The sequence below is a fragment of the Nyctibius grandis genome, chromosome 5 (assembly GCF_013368605.1).
Source record: "Nyctibius grandis isolate bNycGra1 chromosome 5, bNycGra1.pri, whole genome shotgun sequence".
Classification (NCBI taxonomy): Eukaryota; Metazoa; Chordata; class Aves; order Nyctibiiformes; family Nyctibiidae; genus Nyctibius; species Nyctibius grandis.
Window position 1 is genome coordinate 60,726,914 of NC_090662.1, and position 21,532 is coordinate 60,748,445.

The 21,532-nt window shown below is 48.6% G+C and overlaps 1 protein-coding gene across 5 annotated transcripts; it reads left to right on the top strand.

The window, feature by feature from the left end:
• The first annotated feature begins 705 nt into the window (after nt 1–705).
• CBX7 (chromobox 7) lies at nt 706–21,529 on the top strand. 5 transcript variants are annotated; one of them, XR_011048213.1, is made up of 7 exons: nt 708–947; nt 2,339–2,382; nt 6,406–6,471; nt 6,996–7,062; nt 7,674–8,013; nt 10,062–10,792; nt 21,443–21,529. XR_011048213.1 is itself a non-coding variant. In XM_068401198.1 (6 exons), exons 1-6 carry the CDS (start codon nt 879–881, stop codon nt 19,406–19,408), a joined length of 636 nt encoding a protein of 211 aa, XP_068257299.1. In that variant the 5' UTR covers nt 706–878; the 3' UTR covers nt 19,409–19,451. The 5 variants fall into 5 exon arrangements, 3 of the variants coding, with proteins under 3 accessions (XP_068257299.1, XP_068257298.1, XP_068257296.1); XR_011048214.1 differs by lacking the exon at nt 21,443–21,529 and adding an exon at nt 19,359–19,398; XM_068401198.1 differs by lacking the exons at nt 10,062–10,792; nt 21,443–21,529 and adding an exon at nt 19,359–19,451 and having other exon boundaries at nt 706–947.
• Nucleotides 21,530–21,532: the final 3 nt, after the last annotated feature.

The following is a 21,532-nucleotide window of genomic DNA, read 5'->3' on the forward strand; positions in this document are numbered from 1 at the left end:
TCGGTGTGCAAAGAAGCCTGGACACCTCAGTGCCTGCTCACCATGTTCCTGTTTTCTCCTGCCTTACCCAAGCAAGCCTTGGCCACCTTGAAGAGGCGGCCTTCGGTCCTGCCTGTTCCAAGGCGTCAGATAGCTCTGTGCGTGCTATGCCCGTGTAAACCGCGCAGCGCTTCATGAGGGGCACTTGAAGCGGGTGCCTGGACAGACGGGCCACACCGGGTTTCTTCCGCGCCGGTCCGTGCCGCCTGCCTCAACGCTGCGTCACCTGGCGGTTTGCCCCCCACCGCCGACGACACGCGATCGCTGAGGGCCGTTCCTGGGAAAAACACCGGTACATCCTACCGCTCCGCAGGGTCTAGAGACCGCGCCGGCGGCGGAAAGAGGCTCGTCACGGCGCTGCCCCCACAAGCGCCGGGGTGCTGGAAACCGACGGCACTTTCCGTGAGGAAAGCGGGGTGCCGGCGAGGCGGCGGGGAGGCCGGCGGCCGGCCGCAGGGTGAGGCGGGGCGAAGCGGGGGCTGAGGCGGGGAGGTGGGAGCGGCCCCTCGGGCCGTTCCCGCCCAAGCGGCGCCGCGCGCCCCGCCCCCCGCCCCCCGCCCCCCGCCTCCCCCCCGCCGCTTCGCGCGCGCGCCGGGGAAAACGTTGCGCAGGTTCTAAAGCGGGGCGGGGGGAGGGGAGGGGGCGCGGCCGCGCGCGAGGGGGCGTGTGAGGGGGAGCGGCGGATAACGGCCGCCAGCGGGCAACGGCAGCCGCCGGGCCAGCCTCGCCGCCGCCGCGGGAGGCAGCCCCCTCCGCCCGCCCTCCGCCTTGCGACAGCCCGCTCCCCCGGTCGCGGGGCCGCCAGTGGCCGGCGCCAGCGCCGCTGTCCCGCCCGCTGCATGGAGCTGTCGGCCATCGGCGAGCAGGTGTTCGCGGTGGAGAGCATCCGCAAGAAGCGCGTGCGGAAGGTGGGCTGCGGCGGGGCGGGCCCCACCGGGAGAGGGGGGGGGAGCACCGGGACACCCCCCTCCCCCCGCCCCGCCCGCCTCGCACAAGAGCGCGGCGCGCGGGGGGCGTGGTGGGCGCGCGCGTGGCCGCCCTGCCTTACCACCCCCGCCCCCCGCCGCGCGCGGAGTAACGGGCAGCCCTGCGCTGGCGGCACGGAGCACCGGCACCTGCCTGGGGCCTGCAGGGCCGGCGGGCGAGGAACACGCGTGTTGGCGGGAGTCGCTCGTGGGGTGGGGGAGCGTCATTGCTGGGGGAAGTTTCAGTTTCTGCAAAGTCGGTGCCGGTGTCAGCAAACCGGACGCCCCGGACGAAGAGAGTCTGGAAGGGTCTGGCGGCCAGCGCAGTGACTCAGTTTCCCCAGCTGGGAAAACGCTCTCGGTCCCCATAGCGTGTTAGGAGCATTAACCTGTAAGCACGCGGCGTGTGGAGATCCTCCGGTGGAAGGTTCCTCGTAGGGCGGTGTTTGCAAACATCGGGAAGGTGCTGAGCCCCCCGCCGTGAGGAAAATGAACCCGGGTCTCTGGCCCCAGTCCCGGAGCGCGTTGCTCGCCGGGCTGTTCTGTAAAGGTGTCCGCAGCTGCGGTAGTGGCACTTTGAGGGGTGGCCATCCTGCACGCGCGAAGGCTTCTGCCGTGCTTTGGGAAGTGCTTAACAACTCCCTCGGTGTAATGCTGAAGATTTTAATAGTTGTGCACATTCCTTAGGAGCCCTTGAACGTGATTTCCAATCACTGCACTTTTTTTTTTTCTTTATTTCCTTTTTTAAAATCTTGTACTTAGGGTGAACAAATAAATGGATAAGTCTGAACTTCAGCTGTGAGCTGTTTTTGCTTGGGTCGAAAGGTTGAGAGACTGTGATGGAAGAAACAGTGTTTGAGTAAAGCGTGTAGCAACTGGAAGGGAACATGCCAAAGTGATGCTTCATAGGTTCTGAAATATTGTATTTCTTCTCTCTGCTTGAAAAAATTTCCTCTGACACTTGCTCCTGGCATACATCTCCCTCTCACGTTGATGCGTGCTGACTTCTTGTAGGATTGCCTGTAAATGGAGGAGTGGTTGCAGTCTTGCTCTCTGTCTGGCTTTTGGGGTTCTGCCTGCTAGGCTTCTGTAAATGTATGATCCTAAACTAATGGTAGTTAAAGCATGCTTAAATACCCCTGCGTGCTGTTTTTCTGTGGAAAAAGGTATAGCAAGTGTAGTTGAATAAGGAAGTGGCTTTGTTTTGAAAATATAGTAATGGGAAATGAGCTTTTCAGTCACAGTTTAGTCCTGTTGATTGGTTGCATCTCTTACTGTAGCCCATATTTGGTTGCAGAGTTCACCTGTTTTCTTCTTCCTTTTTCTGCCCTTAGGGTAAAGTAGAATACCTGGTGAAGTGGAAAGGATGGCCCCCGAAGTAAGTTGTGTTTTACTTGTCTTGTAGTCTTTTTCTTTAGTATTCGGTAATAGCTTACACTGTATCTCTGCAACTGGGCGTCTCATTCTTAATGGGTAACCTTTTGTGCCTTGTTCCAACAACAATGAACAAAAACAAAGAGCCACAAACCAAAACCAAATCTATTCCGGAACTGGCAGCTGAGGGATACAAACGTGTGCCAATCTATTCTGACTGGGTTTTGCCACCACTGAAATATTCCATTGAGATGCTTTCTAGATACAAATGTTTTTAAAGTTATTATGAGCTCAACAGGGAATCCTGATTCTTCTGAACTTGGAATGGCTCCTGCTTTTTTGAGTCAGCACCGAGGACCCCACTGTATTTTTAGGGCTATATGCAGTCTTTTAAAATGGAAAACAAGTGGATGGTCTTGTCTTGTTGTCCTACTGCTTCCCCTCTGCAACTCACAAATGGAAAGGGGCAATGTTTCAGATTTATTGATTGTAACCAAAGGCAGGTGATCTTTGTCCCTTGAAAATTACTGCTATTCTTTTGTTTCCTTGTCCGAAACCTTCTGTTATTTTGAATGCATTTTCTGCTTTTGCTTTACTTGCTATGTTGCAAAAAAAAACATAACATTTTTGCAGCATTGCTGTGCGCGTGTGCACTGTACAGATACTTATTCAAAATGCAGCTGTCTCTGAAGACGAGTGATTGCTCTGTGCCTAAACAGTCTGTAAAATGCTTTGAGATTAAAAGGATTAGTTAACTGGAGAATATTACTGTGTTAGCTAGCAGTCTAGCAGAACATCCTCCTGGCCAACCCATATGGAGCTCTGTCTTTGCTTTCCTGTTTGTAACTGTTTGTGTACATACACAATGTGCATGGGTACAACTACAGTACACGTGCAGTGGCACTGCATGTTGCTAAGCAAAGGGGGCTGCTTTTACTGGTTCATCCTTGCAGTTGGAAAGTGGGACCCGCTAGGACGGTCCTGACAGATTGTACCTGGTGTCCAAGAAGTTGGAATGTGTTCCTGCGTGCCTAATCCTCGTGCCTAATCCTCGTGCTTATAGGGCATGCGTGAATATAAGCAGCTTCCCCCCTCTCTGTTGGTGGTGGGAGAGGGTGGCTTTGTTCTTGGCTATAAGTTCTTCTGTCAAAGTGTCACCTTGTGCACTTGTTAAGCACCAGTTGCCATATAATGTGGGTCAGTTCTTCGACTGCTTCAGCCTTCTAAGTAGCCAAGCCTAATTTAATTGCTGGTAGAGGTTAGGAAATGTATTTTTAGTCTGTGAGGCACCATCCCCTTTTGGCCAGAATACTGATGTTTATCCCATTCTCCTTTCAACAAACACATTGAGGTCTTTCTCTTGTAAAGTCACTTGCCAGAAGGTGGGCTAAGACATGGCATAATGTTTCCTTGGGCAGAGCAGCCCTTATTCATACTGCTGCCTTTCCTTGCCCTGCACCTTGAAACTCTCTTTTGAGAATTAAAAGCACGGCCTTCTGCCCAGGGAGCAAGGGGATGTCAGGGTTCTCTTCTTTTAATGCTGTGACATGTCTAAACATCTTCCTTCTTCCCCCAAACTCCAAATCTGAAGAGCACTGATTTCTCCGCCCCCCCTCCATTTTAACTGTTCACTCAGTGGTTTGAGTTGCTTAAAACCAAGATGCTTGGAGCATTGAAGTCACTTTCATCCTGCTGGCAGTCTCTGTGCCTTGTTTCTAAACATACACATGCCTGTGGTGGCATGCAGCACCACAAGCTGTTTGCTTCCAACATATTCTATTGCCGCATCCCATGCCGCATACTATTTCTCTTCATTCCTCTCCCCAACCTTGTCGCATTGCTCTCTGTATCCCTGTACCAGTTATCCCATCATTCCCATTGGAGGCTTCATGGAAGGGAATAAGGATAGGTCAGTAGTCTGATGCTTTCCCATGTAATTGATATTTCACTTTTTTTTTTTTATTTTTAATAAAAAATTCTTGTTAATGCCCTGCACCTCAGATTTCTGGATTGCACTGCTGGAGTCAGGCAATGGAGGAGTTACAAGCTGATTCTAGCTACCAGCTTGTTTACAACTCGTGTTGGAGTTAAGAGGGGAGGGGGAAGAGGAGGAGTAGAGGGAGGGGGAAGGAAGATCATATGATCTATATTTTCCAGAGTGCCTTCTCTCTGCAGTTGTGCTGCAGCCTGGGCTGCGTGTACCCATATATATAGCCCTGTGTGTGTGTGCAAGCGCGCGCACGCGTAGCAAACTGAACCATGTTTTTTTATATGCAGTGTTTTGCCACTGCAGCGAAGCCAGAAACTGAGCTGCAGAGAAAAAGGCAACACCCACCAGATTTTTTTAAAGCAAATCCCCTTTCTTCTTCTGCCCATGAAAAGCAATCAGATGTCTTTTTTCCCTCTTGTGTTATTATTTTCTTAAATTTGTAGAATGAGTGCCAGAATCCCTGCAGCTGGGAGGAAACCTTCCTCTGTTCAAACAGCATCTTGGCTTTGACAGCTCACAGTCAGGTTGCTGCAGGAGGCTTCAGCAAAGGAGGGAGGGAGGGATCAGCTGGTTATGAAGACATGTCTGTTCTTAACTCTCTGATGCACAGTGCACCTTGGGATATCTGAATTTCATATTTTTGTTTCTCCTTTTTGTAAAAGAATTATACTTTCATTTCTAGAACCATTTTCCAGGAATGCTCCTACATTTCAGTACCTTTCTTCTATCTAATGGAGAGATGAAAGGGAAAAGCATTCCCAAACCACTTCCCCTGTGTACATATATGCGTGTATCACGTGCCCTCATGTACAGTCTGTGCTTCATCCAGAAATGTAAACATCCTAAAATGCTTTCCCCCTGTTTAAAGGCACTGATAAAAATGCACCCTTGCCCACCTGCATGTGGCTTCTCTCTGGCCTTCCTCCCTAGGGACTGGGAGGGGCTCTGCCTCCAGGCCCCTGACCTCACATTCTGGGAAAATTAATGTTCAGAGTCATTTGGGGTTTCAGACTTGCTTTCTTGCCTTTGAGTTTGTATGGTAGAGACACGCTACCCACCTTTTCTGGGCAAACATGACCACTTAGAAGCAAACATGCTACAAGGACCACCTTGTGATCCTTTCAGCTTCTATGATGGGAGTTTTTGGCTGCTTCTCCCTGGTATTAAGTGTAGCTGTGCCCCATGGGAACCATTTTTGGTGTGGCCTGCTGGGTGGGCTCAGTCCTTTCCTGAGCATCTGACTCCTGTCACAGCTGTCTGGCAATCAAGGAGGGAGATGGGGCAGTGAGTGACACTGTTCACAGACTACTTTCAGAGCATCAGGCTTATTTTGAGTAGTTTTGGTAGCCCTGACCACAATGCAGATGGGTTCCTCCTGCGCGGGTGCAGAAATACTGATGACCTCTGACAGATAGAAATAACCTGCAGGGGGAGTTGAGCAAGAGGAGGAATAGTTGGAAAGTTGCCATCAACTTGCCTCAGGGCCCAGGTCTAAACATGTTTAGTTGAATGGCATCAGTGGAGAAAAATTAAACTCTTCTTAAATGAATACTTTCAGCTCCAGTGATTAGAGGTAATTAATAATGCAGGTGAGAAAGCGTACTTACTCTTTAAGCACTCTAAATTAAGAGAGACCTATTTTTCAGAAAGCTCTATTGGATCACGTCTCATTGTTCCGTGGGGTTTGTTGGATTTGAGGGAGTGCTGCAGACGAGACCTGTTTAGGCATTGACTTAAAATCAGTGTACAACCGTCTGCACAGGCTTTGCAAACAGCGCGGAGGGGGCCCTGGGGAGGAAAGCCTTCCCTGTTCTCCTGCAAAGAGCTGCTTGACGCTTGGCCCTGCCTGTTTTGGGAAGGGGAGGTGGTGTCTGCGGGAAGTTGGGGAGGGAATGGCTGGGATTCCTCAGAGCTCTCGCAATGTTGTGGCAGGCCCCACTGACCCTTGTGAAGACAGTATCCGGGGCTGCAGCACACTGGTAGCAAGCCTGCAGAGAGAATGTTTCATTAAAGTATTGTTTACTTTATATTCCTCAGATACAGCACATGGGAGCCAGAGGATCATATCTTGGACCCTCGCCTGGTAGTGGCTTACGAAGAAAAGTAAGGGCGCGTGTTCTTTTTCTCCCTGGACACAGGAAAAGGAAATAGTGTCTTTATTTCATAGTGTGCATGAGGTGCCCCTGTTGTTCCTACTTCAATCGGAGATGAGATGTATAGCAATGAATCCTGCTTGATCTCTGTACCTTGGTGTTGGCTGAGGCGGACAAGACAGGGTTAAAGCATCTCTGATTGGCACTGTTCTGGAAATAAGGCGAAGAACAAGCAGCATTGAGCCAAAGAGCAATCAGTCTCAGGTTTTAATCAGGTCTAGGGCTGGACTGGAGTGATGTGAGGTGATAAGTTCCTCTAACCCATCCTTGATCAGCTGAGTCAGAGAAATTCCCTTATTGCAAGGCTTTCACTCCTCCAAGAAGCAATTCTGGGATGTCTTCCAAGTCCACACTGGTCACCATTGGGTTTTAATGAAGGAAATGAGGGAGCTGTCCTGAGAAAGGTAGAAGTCCCGACTAGGCTTTGTGCTGTGGTATTTAGGACTCGGTTTGATTTGTGTTCCTCTTTCACAGGGAAGAGAGAGACCGTGCATCAGGGTACAGGAAAAGAGGCCCCAAACCAAAGCGCCTCCTACTGCAGGTAGCGTCTTGCTCTTCTGTGTATTTCTAACTCATTAGCTGCTGTGCTGCTCCTCTGCTCGCAGGGAGGTGGAAACTATCCGTTTGCTGTTGCATGGACAAAATTGGAGGTAACAAGCTAACACAACAACATGAAATCAGTGGGTAGGCAGATAGTTTTAACCTGTTAGCTGAAAAGCCAGATAACTTGTCTTTAAAAAAGCAAAACAAAACAAAAAACCAAACCGACAACAGTTCTTGCTCTCTGAACTAGGATTTTATAAACTTTGGGCTTGGGTGGTTGCAGGTTACCTGGTTTGCATGCTCTTTTAATTTCATGTTGGGCTTGAACTTTCCATCATGTTAAATGTAGCCATTGGTTGGAAGTGGAGTTCCAGCATGCTTTGACTGTTGCCAAGCAAAGCAGCCAATCCTAGGAAGCACATATGAGGAAAAGCTTAGATGGCAGTTGAAGAGGTGAGAGAAACAGTGTGGTAAAAGCAGCACAACTTATCCTAGCTCACCTAGATGTTCAAGGACTGAACAAAGAATAGTTTCCTGGCTCCCAGGTGGAAGCCCTGACTGTATTATCAGATTTTTGCCCTGACCCGTGCTGCATTGATGTCTTGGCAGCGGCTGTATGGCATGGACTTGAGGAGTGCCCATAAGGGAAAGGAGAAGCTCTGTTTCTCTCTTGCACGGAGGTTTGGAGGAGGAGACAGTAGCCTGCCAGGGGCCAAGCCAGGGCAGGCAGAGTTCTCAGAGAAGACTGGGGGAGCAGTCCTGCCATTCTCTCTCCGGAAGCAACGCAAAAACCAGAAGTACCTGCGACTGTCAAGGAAGAAGTTCCCTCGCATGGCGAGCCTGGAGAGCCGAAACTGCAGGCGTGAGTTCTTCCTGAATGATACAGTGGGCCTGGAGGCCAGGCAGGGCCCTGAGGACTGGGAGGCCATGCAGCACACCAGCAAAGAAGGTAAGGCCAGACACTCCTTGGCTGTGAAGTTCTGGGGCGTGCGAAGGATGCTCTGCATGCTTCCTCCTTGCTTGCCTCATCCTGGGATTGTGGTTTAGGTCAGGTCCTCAGAGCAGCTCTTGCTCACGTTGTGGCCCTTTTTTCTGCAAGTTCCTTTCTTGTTTGGATGAATAGCACATGTTAATCTGCTTTTTTGGTGCTGTTGCCTCTCTGTAGTCTCATATCAGTGACGCCCCTCCCAGTGTTAGAAAACATGCAGAAGATACTGCAAGTTACTCCCCTCTTCTAGTTTCCTCCCAGCAGAGGTGACGGGCAGATGTGACAGTGATCAACCTGCATGTGTTCAGCCTGCTGCTCTGCTAAAAGGAGCTTGGCTGGCAGTGGACAAGCTTGGACACCAGCACTCCATAGTGCTGCTCTGAGGAGCATACAGGAATGCCCCTAGGAACCCACAGTGCGTTCCTCTGCCCCCTCCTTCCCTTTCCTCCCCACACCCCACGTTCTCTCTAAAGTCTCTTGCTATAGAGATATGTGAGAGGGGGATAACAGAGATGAAGTGAGGATGGTAATTCCTGCTTGATCCCACTGAGTGCGCAGCTTGAGTGTAGGCACGGGAGATGTCCAAGCACATTTGGTATTTTGAGGAGGGATACCGGCATCTTGTGCAGGAGGGCTGTGGGATGTGCGTGTTGCTCTGAGTTACCAGGGAAACTCTATCCCTGCGTTATTAGAGCTTCTGAAGGCGTAGGTTTCCTGAGGAGTGGAAAACTGGGGCTTATGCTGCTTGTAGTAGCTAAGGGAATCCTGTAACTCCTTGCTAGGAGTAGCTGTTAGCCAGGCTGGATTAGGTAGGATTTTGGGGAGAGGGTTGTGTTCTGGGAATCAGCGCTATTCCCTCCTTTCTGAGAGGGACTTGAACAGTGCCCAGAATCCAGGGAGGCAGCAATGGGGGTAGCACCGAGGAACCAAGTGTTGCATCCTGGAAATGGGCAAATGTGTGGGGCTGTTCCCCCCTAGAAGTGCTGGGCTCTAAAGCACTTGGGGATCAGAAGAGTGAATGGCAGTACAGAAATGTGAAACTGTTTTTGTTCTTCCCTTGACACATGGCCTGCGTGGACTCCCAGTTATTTTTAGGGGGGATTGGACTCTTTCTGAGGTGAAAGTAGGCACCCCAGGTATTTGAGACGGAGGCCAGGAAATGCACTCTTAAGAGGCCCTTGTTCCTTGCCCAAGTTGGGACAACAAGGTATATAGCACAGGTATAGTGACAGGGAGAGGGTATGTTTTCCTTCCTCTCTCTGTATATTTTTGTGGGTGTCTCTGGTGATTCGGGGGAAGTGAGACTTTGGGTGGCAGAGGGACTGATAATTATTCTTACAGTGAGAAAGTGCAGGGATGCTTGTGTTTCTTGTATGGAGCAATCAGGGAGCAAAGGAAGGATATGAGAAAGGGAGAGCAGCTCTCCACGAAGCAGCATTGCTGGATTGTTGAGAGAATCACACCCCGGCTGTGTTGCAGGTACAGTACAAGGAAGGCCCTTCATTTTGGATCCTTTTGATTCCAGTAGGATTATCTGAATAGCATGTGTAAGGGTTTGTGATTTTTTTTTAAGCAGGGTAGGACATTTACAAGCAGGTGAGTTCATGCCTGGGTGTGTGTGCTTTGATGACACAGAGCCAGATTAGGGGCTGAGATGGGGTGAGAGGTGTCAGGGAATTGTGGATGGTTAGATGAGCTGGGTGGTGTTACAGGGACTTTTGACCTCTGTGTGGGCTGCTCCAATGCTGGTGTGTGTCTGGACACCTTTGCTACTCTTTCATTTTCCCATTATATCCGGCAGTGATCCTCCATTTTCCCTTAGTCTCTGAGGGGAGGGCTTACCCACGTTCTTTCTGGCTTAGTATGTGCAGACTCTGTACAGGCTGATTTCACTCACTGTTTGTTGGAAAGGAGGCTCCTTTTCCATCCTTCCCTCTCTTCTTCCTCCTTCCTTCTCCCTCACCCTCTCTCTCTCACTAATATGCTCTTATCTGCCTCTCCTTCTGCAGCAGATGTGGATGGCAGTCTCCCTTGGATTCCCACTGTGCCCCCCAGCGAAGTGACAGTGACAGACATCACAGCAAACTCCATTACCGTCACTTTCAGAGAAGCACAAGTGGCTGAGGGCTTCTTTCGAGACCGGAGTGTGCAGTTCTAAATCTCCATTTTCAATGCTCCCCAAAACCAGTGCTTTTAGGGTGGGGCTAGGGAAGGGTTATTTTATCCCTTAAGAAAAAAAAAATCCAAAATGTCTCCTCTTAAAATGTTTACAGAGACCTTCTTTTTTTTTTTTTTTTCTCTTCTCCTTTTTCCCCTTTCAGATACGCAAAAAAAGGGTAGTGTAGGGGGTGTGTGTTTGTAGTTGCTTTGTCCATCTGAAAAACTGACAGCCTTTTCCCTGGCAAAGACTCCCCTCCTAGATGTGAAAGCAGCAAGCTGAACAATTCGCCTTTTATCCTGTTAAGTGGCGGCAGCTGCATTTGTGGGGAGAGGGCAAGTGGAGGTGGAAAGAGAGCTGGATCTCTAGCCTGCTGTCTTGCTCTGCAATTGATATCCCCTGGATAAAGATACTTCTCTGTGCATTGCTCTTCCCACCTTCCTCCTCCCTCTCTTCCTGCAGCAGCGAGAGGCGATGGATCCTACCTGTGTAGATAACTCCGGCCTGTTAAGACTTTCTCTCCAGTGCTGTTTTCCCTGTGGCCTGCTGTCAGGACTTCAGAACCGTATTTGCCTGTCTGTGGTAAGTCAGTCTTTGCAGCACGGGTCCATATAGACAGCAGAGGTTTCTCCCTTTGATTGTTGATCATGTGGAAAGAGTGAAATGCATCTCTGAAATCTAGATTGGCGACATAAATTCAATGTACCCTCATTAGAAGCTCAGAAACCCAGTGCAGTCGAGACATACCATTCTGTATATGCTAAACAGGACTTCCAGGCTCGTCTCTGCTGTGTGAGGAATGCGTTATGGCAAGTGGAGTGTTCTTACCCTTTGCCAAATTCAGTATTAATAACAAATGCTGCCCTGAATCTGTGGTAATAAGTTGGTTGAAAACTGACTCCCCTCCCCTGGGAGGAGGGGCTAATAGGACAACCGAAGCATTGCCTGGCACTGCAAAGATATCCAAGATACTGGCGCAGGCCCAGGACACAGGAATTGGACAGAACTGAGCTAGAAATGGACCTTGATTAGCAGCAAATTCCGTTCTTGGATTCCATTGAGAGATCCAAGGTAAACAACATGTGGGGAAGGCACGTATTAGATTTGAGGTGGGGGAAAAAATTCTTAATTCTTAGCAATGAGAATTCTTGGATTGTACTGCCTGAGTAATATTTTTCCATGACTCCAGTCTCCTCACAGTATCTGTGATCCTGTACTGCTTTACTGGTGGGAACTTCCCCTTGGAAGGCTTAAAAATCTTTGCCAAGGAAAGCAGTCTGCATTTCAACAGACCCTGCCTGATCTTGCACTTAAAAATGCCTTGTGCTGGACTGCCTGTGACACTGAGGTTTTTGAAGAATTGCTGTATTTTGAGTTGGTAGTTTAGCATAGCATCTGTTCTTGCACATGCATGTCCTCTTCCATTTTTTAAAAGCAAATTTTATTTAAATAACTTAAAATTTTAAATATAGACCTTTTTCTATGGAAAGCAAGAAAAGTAAGCTAGAGTCTAAGGTGGGAACTGCAGGACAGAGTGCTGCAGGGTAACATTGGCTACTGTCATGATTACTGTCCTTAAATCCTTTGTTTCCTCTCCTCACCCCACCTGAAGCATCTCTTATTTGCTATGTTTATTCTAAATGGAGCTTATGAACCTTCTGATGTAAAGACACCTGTGGAAATCCTCCGTGTGTTCTTTTGAAGGGGCTTCTGGTCCTCCAAACATCTACTTTTTGCAAAGTGCTTGGACTGACCCTATGATTTTTATTAAAAGCAGGTTTTACCTCAGATAGGATATGGCAGCTCAGTGTAGACTTAGGATTTCCCCTTCCATCTCAGAGTTGTTTGAGCAGGCCTGTCTTCCGCTGTGTCACAGCAGTTTCAGGACCACTGGGAAGATCTGGAATTTCTAGACTAACCTTTTGTCTCCCAGAGAAGTGACATGGGATTATTATTATGGAGAAATCTGAGAGGGTGAGAAGTGGAAGCTGGGGGGGAGGATTATGTAGTGGGAGGAAGAGTGAGTGGGAAAGAAGCTTGCAATAGCTAGCAAGGGCAAATTGATGAGGTAAGCGTGCAGGCTCAGGATGTTTGTTGAATGTGGGTGTCCAGAGCGAGGCTTCTGTATCAGGAGTTGCACCCTCTTTTGCAGGATGCGGGGTCAATGTTGTCATCATCGCCCCCACACACACCTCCTCTTCCTGACACCTGCCAATGTGCTGAATACCTGCATCTCTCTTGTTGTGACTGGTGGACATACCACATGGCTGAGTCCACTCTTGAGGGCTATAGCGGGTCAGGTAGTTATGACTGCAGAAGCATAATATTTTAGCTTATTTTTAAAAAAGTCTTCAGCTCATCCTGCTAAATCTTCATGGCATTTATAGGATCTGGCTCCTTTATTCTAATGCAGCTACTGCTGCCTTTGTCCTGTCTTCATCTCAGTGTACAAATACACCAAAAAAGCTTCCTATTTACTAAGGTTCCTGGCTTTGGCTGACATCAGAAGCAATACCAATCCTGTGGCAGGAAAGAGCTTGTCTTAATAAACTGGATTTCCATCCTCTGCTTTTCTGTCCACTCACCAGCTGAGACTTCTCAATGTTTTGTTTTGGCATTTCTCTTTAAACACCTTTTCTTCCTCATGCAGTGGAGTTTTCAAAGACCTGTGGTGGTCTTTCAGAGAGGATCCACCCACAGCTTCGTATCTTAATCATTTTTTGGATCAGGCTAGCTTGTGTTCTGCTGGTGACTAATCATCACAGAATCACAGAATGTTAGGGATTGGAAGGGACCTTGAAAGATCATCTAGTCCAATCCCCCCGCTGGAGCAGGATTGCCTAGACCATATCACAGAGGAACGCGTCCAGGCGGGTTTTGAATGTCTCCAGAGAAGGAGACTCCACAACCTCTCTGGGCAGCCTGTTCCAGTGTTCGGTCACCCTCACCGTAAAGAGAGTGCATCATCTCGCTATACACGAAGTGTTGAACAAAGTACCTGGCTACCATGCTGCTTTGCATACAGGTCCATGAGGAGTTAACCCTTATCAGGTTAAGACACAACAAGTTGCATATGCATGGGTTTGGTTTGTGTGTGTGAGGAGGACTTTGTGGTAGGAAACTAAACAGTTACTGTGTTGGGGTGGACTTTTTTTTTTGACATTCATGAATTCTTGCTTATCTTAAAGATCTTTTTGAGATTTTTCTCTTGGTCATCTTAAAATGTGGCTCTGTTCCATATTGTCTGGTAGCATATCTTTGTAAACTTCCTTGGTAGAGTTGGTCTTCAGGGACTTTAAAATTAGCTTTATTCCACTTCTGCAGGTGTAGAGATGTATGGGGTTTTACTTGTGATGGCAAGAGAGGTTGTCTGGGTTTACTTGTCTCTTCTCCCCAATGTTGTCCATCTGCCAGTTCGACCCAAAATCTGAAAATTGAATTGGGACCTCTTGGGCTAAGATACCATGAAAATCAGATGCTGTGCTCGGAGCTTCGTTAAGCATTCCATTCGATTAGAAGAGCCAGAATAGCATCTAGCTGAAGCTGAATTTAATAATTCTATTTGAAGCATAAGCCGAGAATAGAAATGGGCTAACTCTCCCGTACCTCGTTTGGCTCCATGGCTGTAAACAAGGAAAACAAACTTCAGCCAGTGGAAATTACTGAACTGTACACAAGAAACAAACTTCTCAAAGAAGAACTGTTCTAATAGTCATTCTTAGAACTGTTTCCATGTGAGAATTTACCAGCCGCATTTGGGGGACAGAGCTTTTTATTTCATAGATCTTCTCACAGTGAACTCACTGTATATATAACAGAACTGAGGGGCTCCATGAGACTGGAAAACCTTTATTGTCAACACTGTGTTTAAAAAAAAATACGGAAAGGACTGCCTGTGTTCCTGGATGGTTATAAACTACGTGTTATTGCTCTGATATATAAGTGATGCCTTGGAACAGCAAGTTTTAACATGTTAATAGTGGCATTAAGTAGCCTTGTAGCTCCTGCATGCTCCTTATTGTCTTGCATTTGCTTGGGGGCCCTTCTGCTTGTGAAGTCAGACCAAGGTGGATTTTTTTTTTTCTTTTTCAAGCAAAGCCAGGATATTATTGTGAGAACACCCAAAAGCAGTTCCATTTGCCAAAATAAGCCCAGATTTGTTTGTGAATTGATCCTTGCTTATGTCAGAGCCTCAGAAAGAAACTTACTGAGAAATGAATGGGGTTTTTTTGTTGTTAGTGTTGTGAAACTGTCCAGAATTGTTCTTCTGGTGTTTTGTGACTGAATATATAACATTGTTTGCTCACCTCACAGGGGGCCCTTGGCCCCAGTCCTGTTTCCTGTTGTACGCCAGCTAGTGCTGTTTGATGGTTTCACTGGAATAGAGAAGGGAGGCCTTGCACAGGTCAAAAAACAGGCAGGGTAGCTCAAGCAAGACCCTTGGTGGTAGCCACAACAGAGGCTGGGGTGCGGAAGACAGCCGCGAGGGCTGTCAGCCACATCCATGTGTTTGAGCAAAGCTAAATCTACCACCACCGCTCCACCCCTTCCTCTCCTCTCAAGCTTTAAGTTTGTGCTTTCTGAAGTAGCGAAAGCGCAAAACCCTCCTTTTCTAAAGCTAATCGGTACCTACCCATCCTCTGTTCCTCCCTTGCTTACCTGCAGCCTAGGAAGAAGAGGGCAGTGGGCCTTTCTAGGAAAACAGTAGAGGCAGCTGCTTGTCAGGGAAGGGAGGGAAGGAGTCGCCTCAGAGTTGCTCTCGCTAGGCGGTTGAGGACAGGCCTTTGGGTGAGCTGGTAGTTGAGAGAGAAGGCGTTAGAAGAGCAAAGAATGCGTAGTGAAATTGATCCCTTGCATCAGCGGGTGGATGCCCCTCGGAGTTCTGAGCGGGCCCTGTCAGTGCTGCGTTTATGTATCTGTCTTCTACCATTTGGGAAAGCAAGGGAGATGTGTACGTTAGCAGCTTGCATAGGGTAACTTCTACATGGTAATGTATAGCATGGGCACATACAGGTAAAGGGAACGTGTCTCTTTCGCTGTGCTTGTCTTCGAAACAGTTGTCCCCAAGGGCATGGTAAACTTGTTTTGAGACAGTCGCTTATGATCAAGAGACCATGTTGTCCTCTGCCTGCTGAACCTACTGGCCTCACAGAGAAAGCGTGAACTTTCTGGGTGTTGAACCACGTGGATTCCATCCAAGCAGCTGGTTAAGATGGGAAGGCCTACAAAACAGCCCCAGGACAATGGGAAGGAGAGAGAAGCAATCACTTAGAATTTAATTCAGGCCCTTCAGATTCTTTCTTGTAACAAGCACTCCTGGAGTGATGACCCCTTTTTCTCTTCCAGCTCTCTTTCCCTCGCACCCTTAATTTCTTAAAGTACAGTGGCTTAGCAGGGAGCAGGTGGGAGATGATCCCTAACTGGGAGTTGTAGAGAGGAGCAGAGCTCAGTGGGAGCACGTAATGGCTGATAGCGGGGAGATGGATTGCTACCAAGAGGGGATGGGGTAGCAGCTTTGCTGCTGGGATTGTTTCTGTCTTCTACAAAGGTGCTAGGGGTTCTTGTTTGAAACACAGGGTGGGTGATGTCTGAGTGCCAGTCGGATGCGGAAAGGGAGAGCTCATAAGACTGTTCAGAACCTCTATCACAGCTTATCTTGTTACTGGGGTAGCAGAGTTTTGACTGGGAGGGAGATTTTGGAGGAGGAGGAGGTGGAAAGCCTTTTTTATTATTATTTTTTAACCAGAAAACGTAGTGTCAGCACAAAGAAGCTTTTTGCAAATCTGTCAAAATGTTAAGCGGCTTTTTTTTGCTTTTAAATCTGAAGTATGTTTTGAAGCACTTTGGAAATGCAAAGCACTAGGAGGGCTAAGTACTCCTTATCGTCTGTCAAAAAGTGGCATCTGAAAAGCAAAAGATACACCTAGTTCAGGCCACGGGCTGCTCCTTATCATTTTTCCAGAGCTGCCACCCAGCCCTTTGCCTCCCTCCCATGGCGGCAGGGGGGAGTGTGCTTCACCATGCCAAGGAAAGGAGGGCTCCCTGAGGGAGGAGAGGAGACCTGTGGAGTCCCTGGCTTGTCTTCAGGCTGGAGGTTGGCTTCCTCCCTCCCCACCTCCTTTGTCTGAGGAAGGGGAAAAATGAAGTTGAGTTTCAGTTTGAGTGGTCCTAGTCTGGAACTATGACCACTTCTTCCAGCTCTGGAGACATCTTTATAGAGTTTCCTGTCTGAAAAATTGCACCTTATTAGCTTAGTTGAGGAACAGGGAGATAGCTGTCCTTCTGCAGGGAGTGGGGAGAGGAAGGGAGGGTGAGCCAGGGGCTGTCTTCAGTAGCTGCTGGATTTTTCCAGAGGCCGTTTCCTCACCTCATCTCCAACAGAACAGCAACGAAAGAACTAAAATCGTTTAGATGAAGCTTTTGTTCTGCGTATCTCGAGAACCTTTTGAGCAGGCTGAGATGAGAGAATCCTTTTTCCTCACCTAGCCAGCTCTGCAGCTGGGGGAACCCCAGTTCTCTTGCTGGGTTTTCAGCACCAACCTTTTCCCTCAGCGGACGCACATCGTTTGGACTCTTTTGCCCACTGACTCATCTAATTTGGTTTGCTTCCCTTCTGCTGGGGGGGGGGGAAGATGGGGTCAGTTAGAGGGGAGGGTCCCCGATTATTTTTGTTCTTGTCTCTTCAGTTGTTGCTGTTGTTCCTGTCAGCACGCTAGAGTATCTGAGTCTTTGCACACAGAAAGCTTCCTTTTGCACAGAATGAGCTTCTAGCTTTTGTACAGACTAATTGAATGTATTTGGGGAGGGAGGGGGGAAACAAGGAGTAAACCAATTCCAAACAAACCAATCGGAGTGTAATAAGGCCTTTTCTGAGCGAGTATGTGCTGTAAAAGGAGATCGTAATAGCAAAGGGAGGGCAGGCTCAAGTATAATTTGACACAAAGTGTGGTTTTATTTTTGTACTGATATGGATAAGAGACTGTATAGCATCTATTTATTTAGATGATTTATGTGGTAAATGTTGCAAACAAAATTATTAAAATATTAAATATGAGAACTGACATTTACCTAATGGTCTGTTTGTGTGGTCATTTACCTCCCCTTGCTTTAATTCTACAGCTGTATTATTTTCTGCCAGTCACTTCTGTTGGGATAAACATGCAGTGTGGCTGGAAAAAGCATGGACAATGTGCGTGTGTGTGCGTGAGAAAGATCAGTGAGGAAGGATCGATGAAGAATGGAGCCTGCAAAAGGCTGTTTCTGACATTACTCATTACTTTGATTCGAGGGGGTTTCGTTTTTATTAATTTTTAACCCACTGGGTAAGTTAGAGCTGTACAGAGGTGACCTGTGATGGTTGGTCTTTGATGGATTAGAATTTGAAGAGAACACTGATGGCAGGGTGACTGCTGCTCTTTTGTTTAGGGAGTTCTTGAGTCCTCACACAATGCTGCACTGCCAGGACAGCTCTGCAGCACCAGCAGTAGGCGAGCGCTAGTGTGGCCCATATCCTGTGTCTCTTGTGAGAACAGAGAAAATCTGAGGCAAGGCCTGGGCTGCCAAACACGCTCCGTGCTGGTTGCCAGTGGGGAAGCCTGGTCTCCTCCAAGCCAAAGCCCCCGGTGGCTTGGCTAGCAGGGCTTTCAAGGAGCTCTGTGGGAGCACAGCAGCTCCTGGATGGAGTTTGGCCCCTGATTCATTGCAGGTAACACGGGGCTTAGCCGAGGAGCCCAAAGCTTGGGACTGCTGCTACTCCATGGAGAGAATCCCACAGTGTCATGTAGTCCACTTTGGTTTCTAACTTGCTTCCTCAAGGCAGGTGCCTCCCCATGCGCTGTGGAGGAAGGGGCTAGCTGTTAATCGAGGTGCATCAGCAGGTGAATGGGGCTGTCTGAGATGTCTTCAGTAGATGTAACATGGGGGTGAGCCCTGCATCCGAACACAGCCATGACGTCAGTCACGAAAGCATGCGGAGCAAAAGCAGAGGGGGGTGGGGTGTGTTTCCTGAGTCGGCCATGGCTCGAGGCAGTGTGGTTAGGTCTTGCCTGCATTACCAAAGCACAGTTAGTGTGCTTGCCCTGAGCCAGGGAGGCTGGATCCCAGTGATGGCATCGGAGCAGGACTCCAGCCAACCACTGAGGTCCTGGCAGCAGCTAGTGAGTCAGGTGAAGTTGTAAGAAACTGCAGTGCAGAGTTACGGGAAAGCCTACTCTGGAGATTGTTTCTTCCTACCCCTGCCAATGCTGCAGAGGCTGGCTGGCACCAGAAACAACGGCTTGTCCTTTCACATGTATGCATTGGCTGGATTAAAGGTTAATCTGGATAGTACTTTTTTTTTTTAACAATCTGTTGCTATGCCGCCCCTCTGATCCGCGCAGTGCAGCCGCCTTGCCTTGTGCAGCTCTCCTGACAGGATACCTGAGAGCAAGGGCACTTGCTGTGCTGCAGGACGTGGCCCTGGGCCCCTGCTACAGCAGGCAGCACCTGGCAGGGGAAACCGCGTGGTTTGAGCAGCTCGGTGTTCCCTGAGAAGCACAGAGTGAAACGCAGTGTGTGTGGCCCCTGCGATGGTGAGTGCTGTCAGGAAGCTGGCAGTCATCTCCTGTCTGTTCAGCGCCGCTTGTCTTCCCTGCTCTTGGTCCTTCTTTTCCCAGCATTTTGCTCGCCAAGTGACTGTTTTTGAAGCAAGGATGCAAGAAACCTGGGGACTTGTGTAATCACCCTGATCCAGTGGCAGCCTGGGTGGCTGGGCCTGCTTTGGGAACTCGTAGGCAGGCCCCAGGGATATCGTTGTACCCCAGCGGTGTAGGCACTGTGAGAACCCCACGGGCCTTTTCCTCTCTCCGCTACATCACAAAGTTAGCGGGCTGGAGGGGTGGTTGTTCTGGCCATGCTGAGCCACCCATAACTGCTGCACTAGGGAGGTACGTGGTCAGCTCTGAAGGGTCTGTCTTTGCTTGTGTCTGTTTTGGAGTCGCAGCTGGGAAATCTCACCACATTTTGACATGGATGACCGTAACGCCAAGGGGTTGCTTAAAAACCGATGCAGTGTTTGCTTGAGGGGCTGGAGTGTGTGTGCAGCTGTGCCAGCTCCCAGCCTAGGAGAGGAAATGACCGTTTCTTTACAGAAATCTGCTGCTCTTGACAGGGACCTCAGTTGTTCTAGCAGAGATAAGCGCTGCTACTCCTGCCAGGTGACGGGTCTGCAAAAAATGATCCTGGAGGCAGCTGCTGGCTTTGAGCAGGTGAGTTTCCCGTTATCAAGTGCCATTTAAAAATAAATAAAAATGGTCTTGCACTTGCTGCTCACCGCTTCCCAGTGATTCTGGTGAGAAAGGTCTCGTTGCTCCACCAAAGCTTATTGCTTCCCTGTGCTCGCTTCTCAGTGCTAGCAAGAAGTGCTACAGTGTAGCCTACGGCACCAGGGTCGTGAGGGCAGTGAGGTGCCAAAAAAATACTGTATTTTAGTGCCCATGGTGAATAATAGCTGTTCTGGGAGAGCCATCTTCCCAAGGTTTTTTGGTTTTGTTTTTTTTTTAAAAGTGTTTTACTGGAAATGTGAATGAAACAAAGGAAATACCTGACAATGCTCTGAACAGCTGGATATTCTGCTGCTATTTTGCTTTGTGAGAGTAAAAGTTATAGTGTCTAAGGTTGGACAATACCTGTAAAATGGCTGCTAGCAGTGATGTGAGCAGTTGCTGTGGCTGGAAAGAAGGTCCTGCTGACAGGTGGAAGGAGAAAATAACTGGAAAGAGCATGTGGAGCTCTCTGAAATGCTGCTGCCCCTTCTGGTCGATGGATAGGGGGTGCCTTGTGCCCCTGCCCTGAGGTGAGGTGTGCTGCTCGTGACTCGTGTGTCTGTTTGGGGACGAGACAGTCACAGCTGCTGCATGTGTGTTTGTGTAAGGACTTTTTCCCTGCTTTTTAGGGTGGATGATACTGATGGTTGGAAGTTCAATTATTTAACGCTCAGCCACAAGTGTAAAAGCAGTTGTTTAAACAAAGTGAACAGTAATAAATACGCCAATTTAAATGTGGATGGTGTTAATGAACACTTAATGTGCAAAGCTAAAAGCAGTTAAAAAAAGTGAAAAGCAAAATGCAACAGGTGCGATCGACTTGTTCTTTTGAAGTCACTTTCAAGCGTATAAAGAATTTAAATTAAAAAAAGTGTTGTCTAGGGAAATATGGCAGTCCAGAAGGACTTGTCCCATTCTAGGTGAGTCTTGAGTGATCTATCTGGGGTTTTGTTCTTGGTTGGCCTGTGGTGGTAAATACCCAAGAAAGGGCCTCTTGCAACCCATTCTTGAAGTGAGTGGTATGACCTAAATGCAGGCTTATCGGTGGTGAAGTAGACCACGGTTCAGTCCCTGACCACAGAAACACCTTGTTCTCTGAATTATTTGCATCTCCTGAACCAGGGTCCGTGTGACTGTCCATTTGCCTTCTCTTCTCTGTCAGCATTCAGCAACCTCTCCATCCGCTCTGCTTCGAATGAGGGCAAGGCAGTGGGGAACACGTCCTCTCTTGAGTCACTCTTCCTCTGGTCAGAGAGCTTGAGGTGGCTGCAACATTTCAGCTGCTAGGGTGAAAAAGAACAAAATGCTGTGACAGATCGTGCCTGAGTCGCAGGCAGTGACAAAATGGCTAGTTCTCTGACCTGTCCGCCTTGATTTTGGGAAATCATCCCTGATGGTACTGATAAATACAGCTGTTTCCAGAATATCCTCCTCCTGGGTGGAACTTCTGAGCCAGAGGTGGAAAGGGGAGGTGACTGCAAATGGAGAAAGGGCCACAGGGGCTCTGAGTCCTCCCTGCCAGGCTGGGTGAAAAGCGGGTAGCTGGTGGGGCCGTGGTGGGTTGAGAAAGCAGCGAAAACGAGTTAGCCATTGCCTATGGCCTTCATTACAGCTCCCCCTTCTTCCAGAGGGTATCGTTCTGAAATGTGGCCCCTCCTCACCCTAAAAAATAGGCTGTTCTGCTGTGTGCCAGGTGGTTACCTCCAGCTAAAGGAGGACCGTGAGCTTCACATGAAGACAGCTGCAGGGCCGTGAACGTCCATTTTGAATCACAGGGAATGATTTGTGACTGAGGTTTTTTTTCTTCTTTCTGTCTTTTCAGCACCTGCTAGAGTGTAAAGCACACTGCAGATTAAATCGGATTTTGCAGTAACGCTCAGGGCAGGGGATTCCTCTAAGTGACTTAACATTTTTCTATTTTTTTTCAAAGGTTTATGTAGCATGCTTGGCCCATTTACCTTGCAGTACCTTATACTGGCGCAAAAATGAGAGCACATACAAACACCAGCCAAAAGGAAAA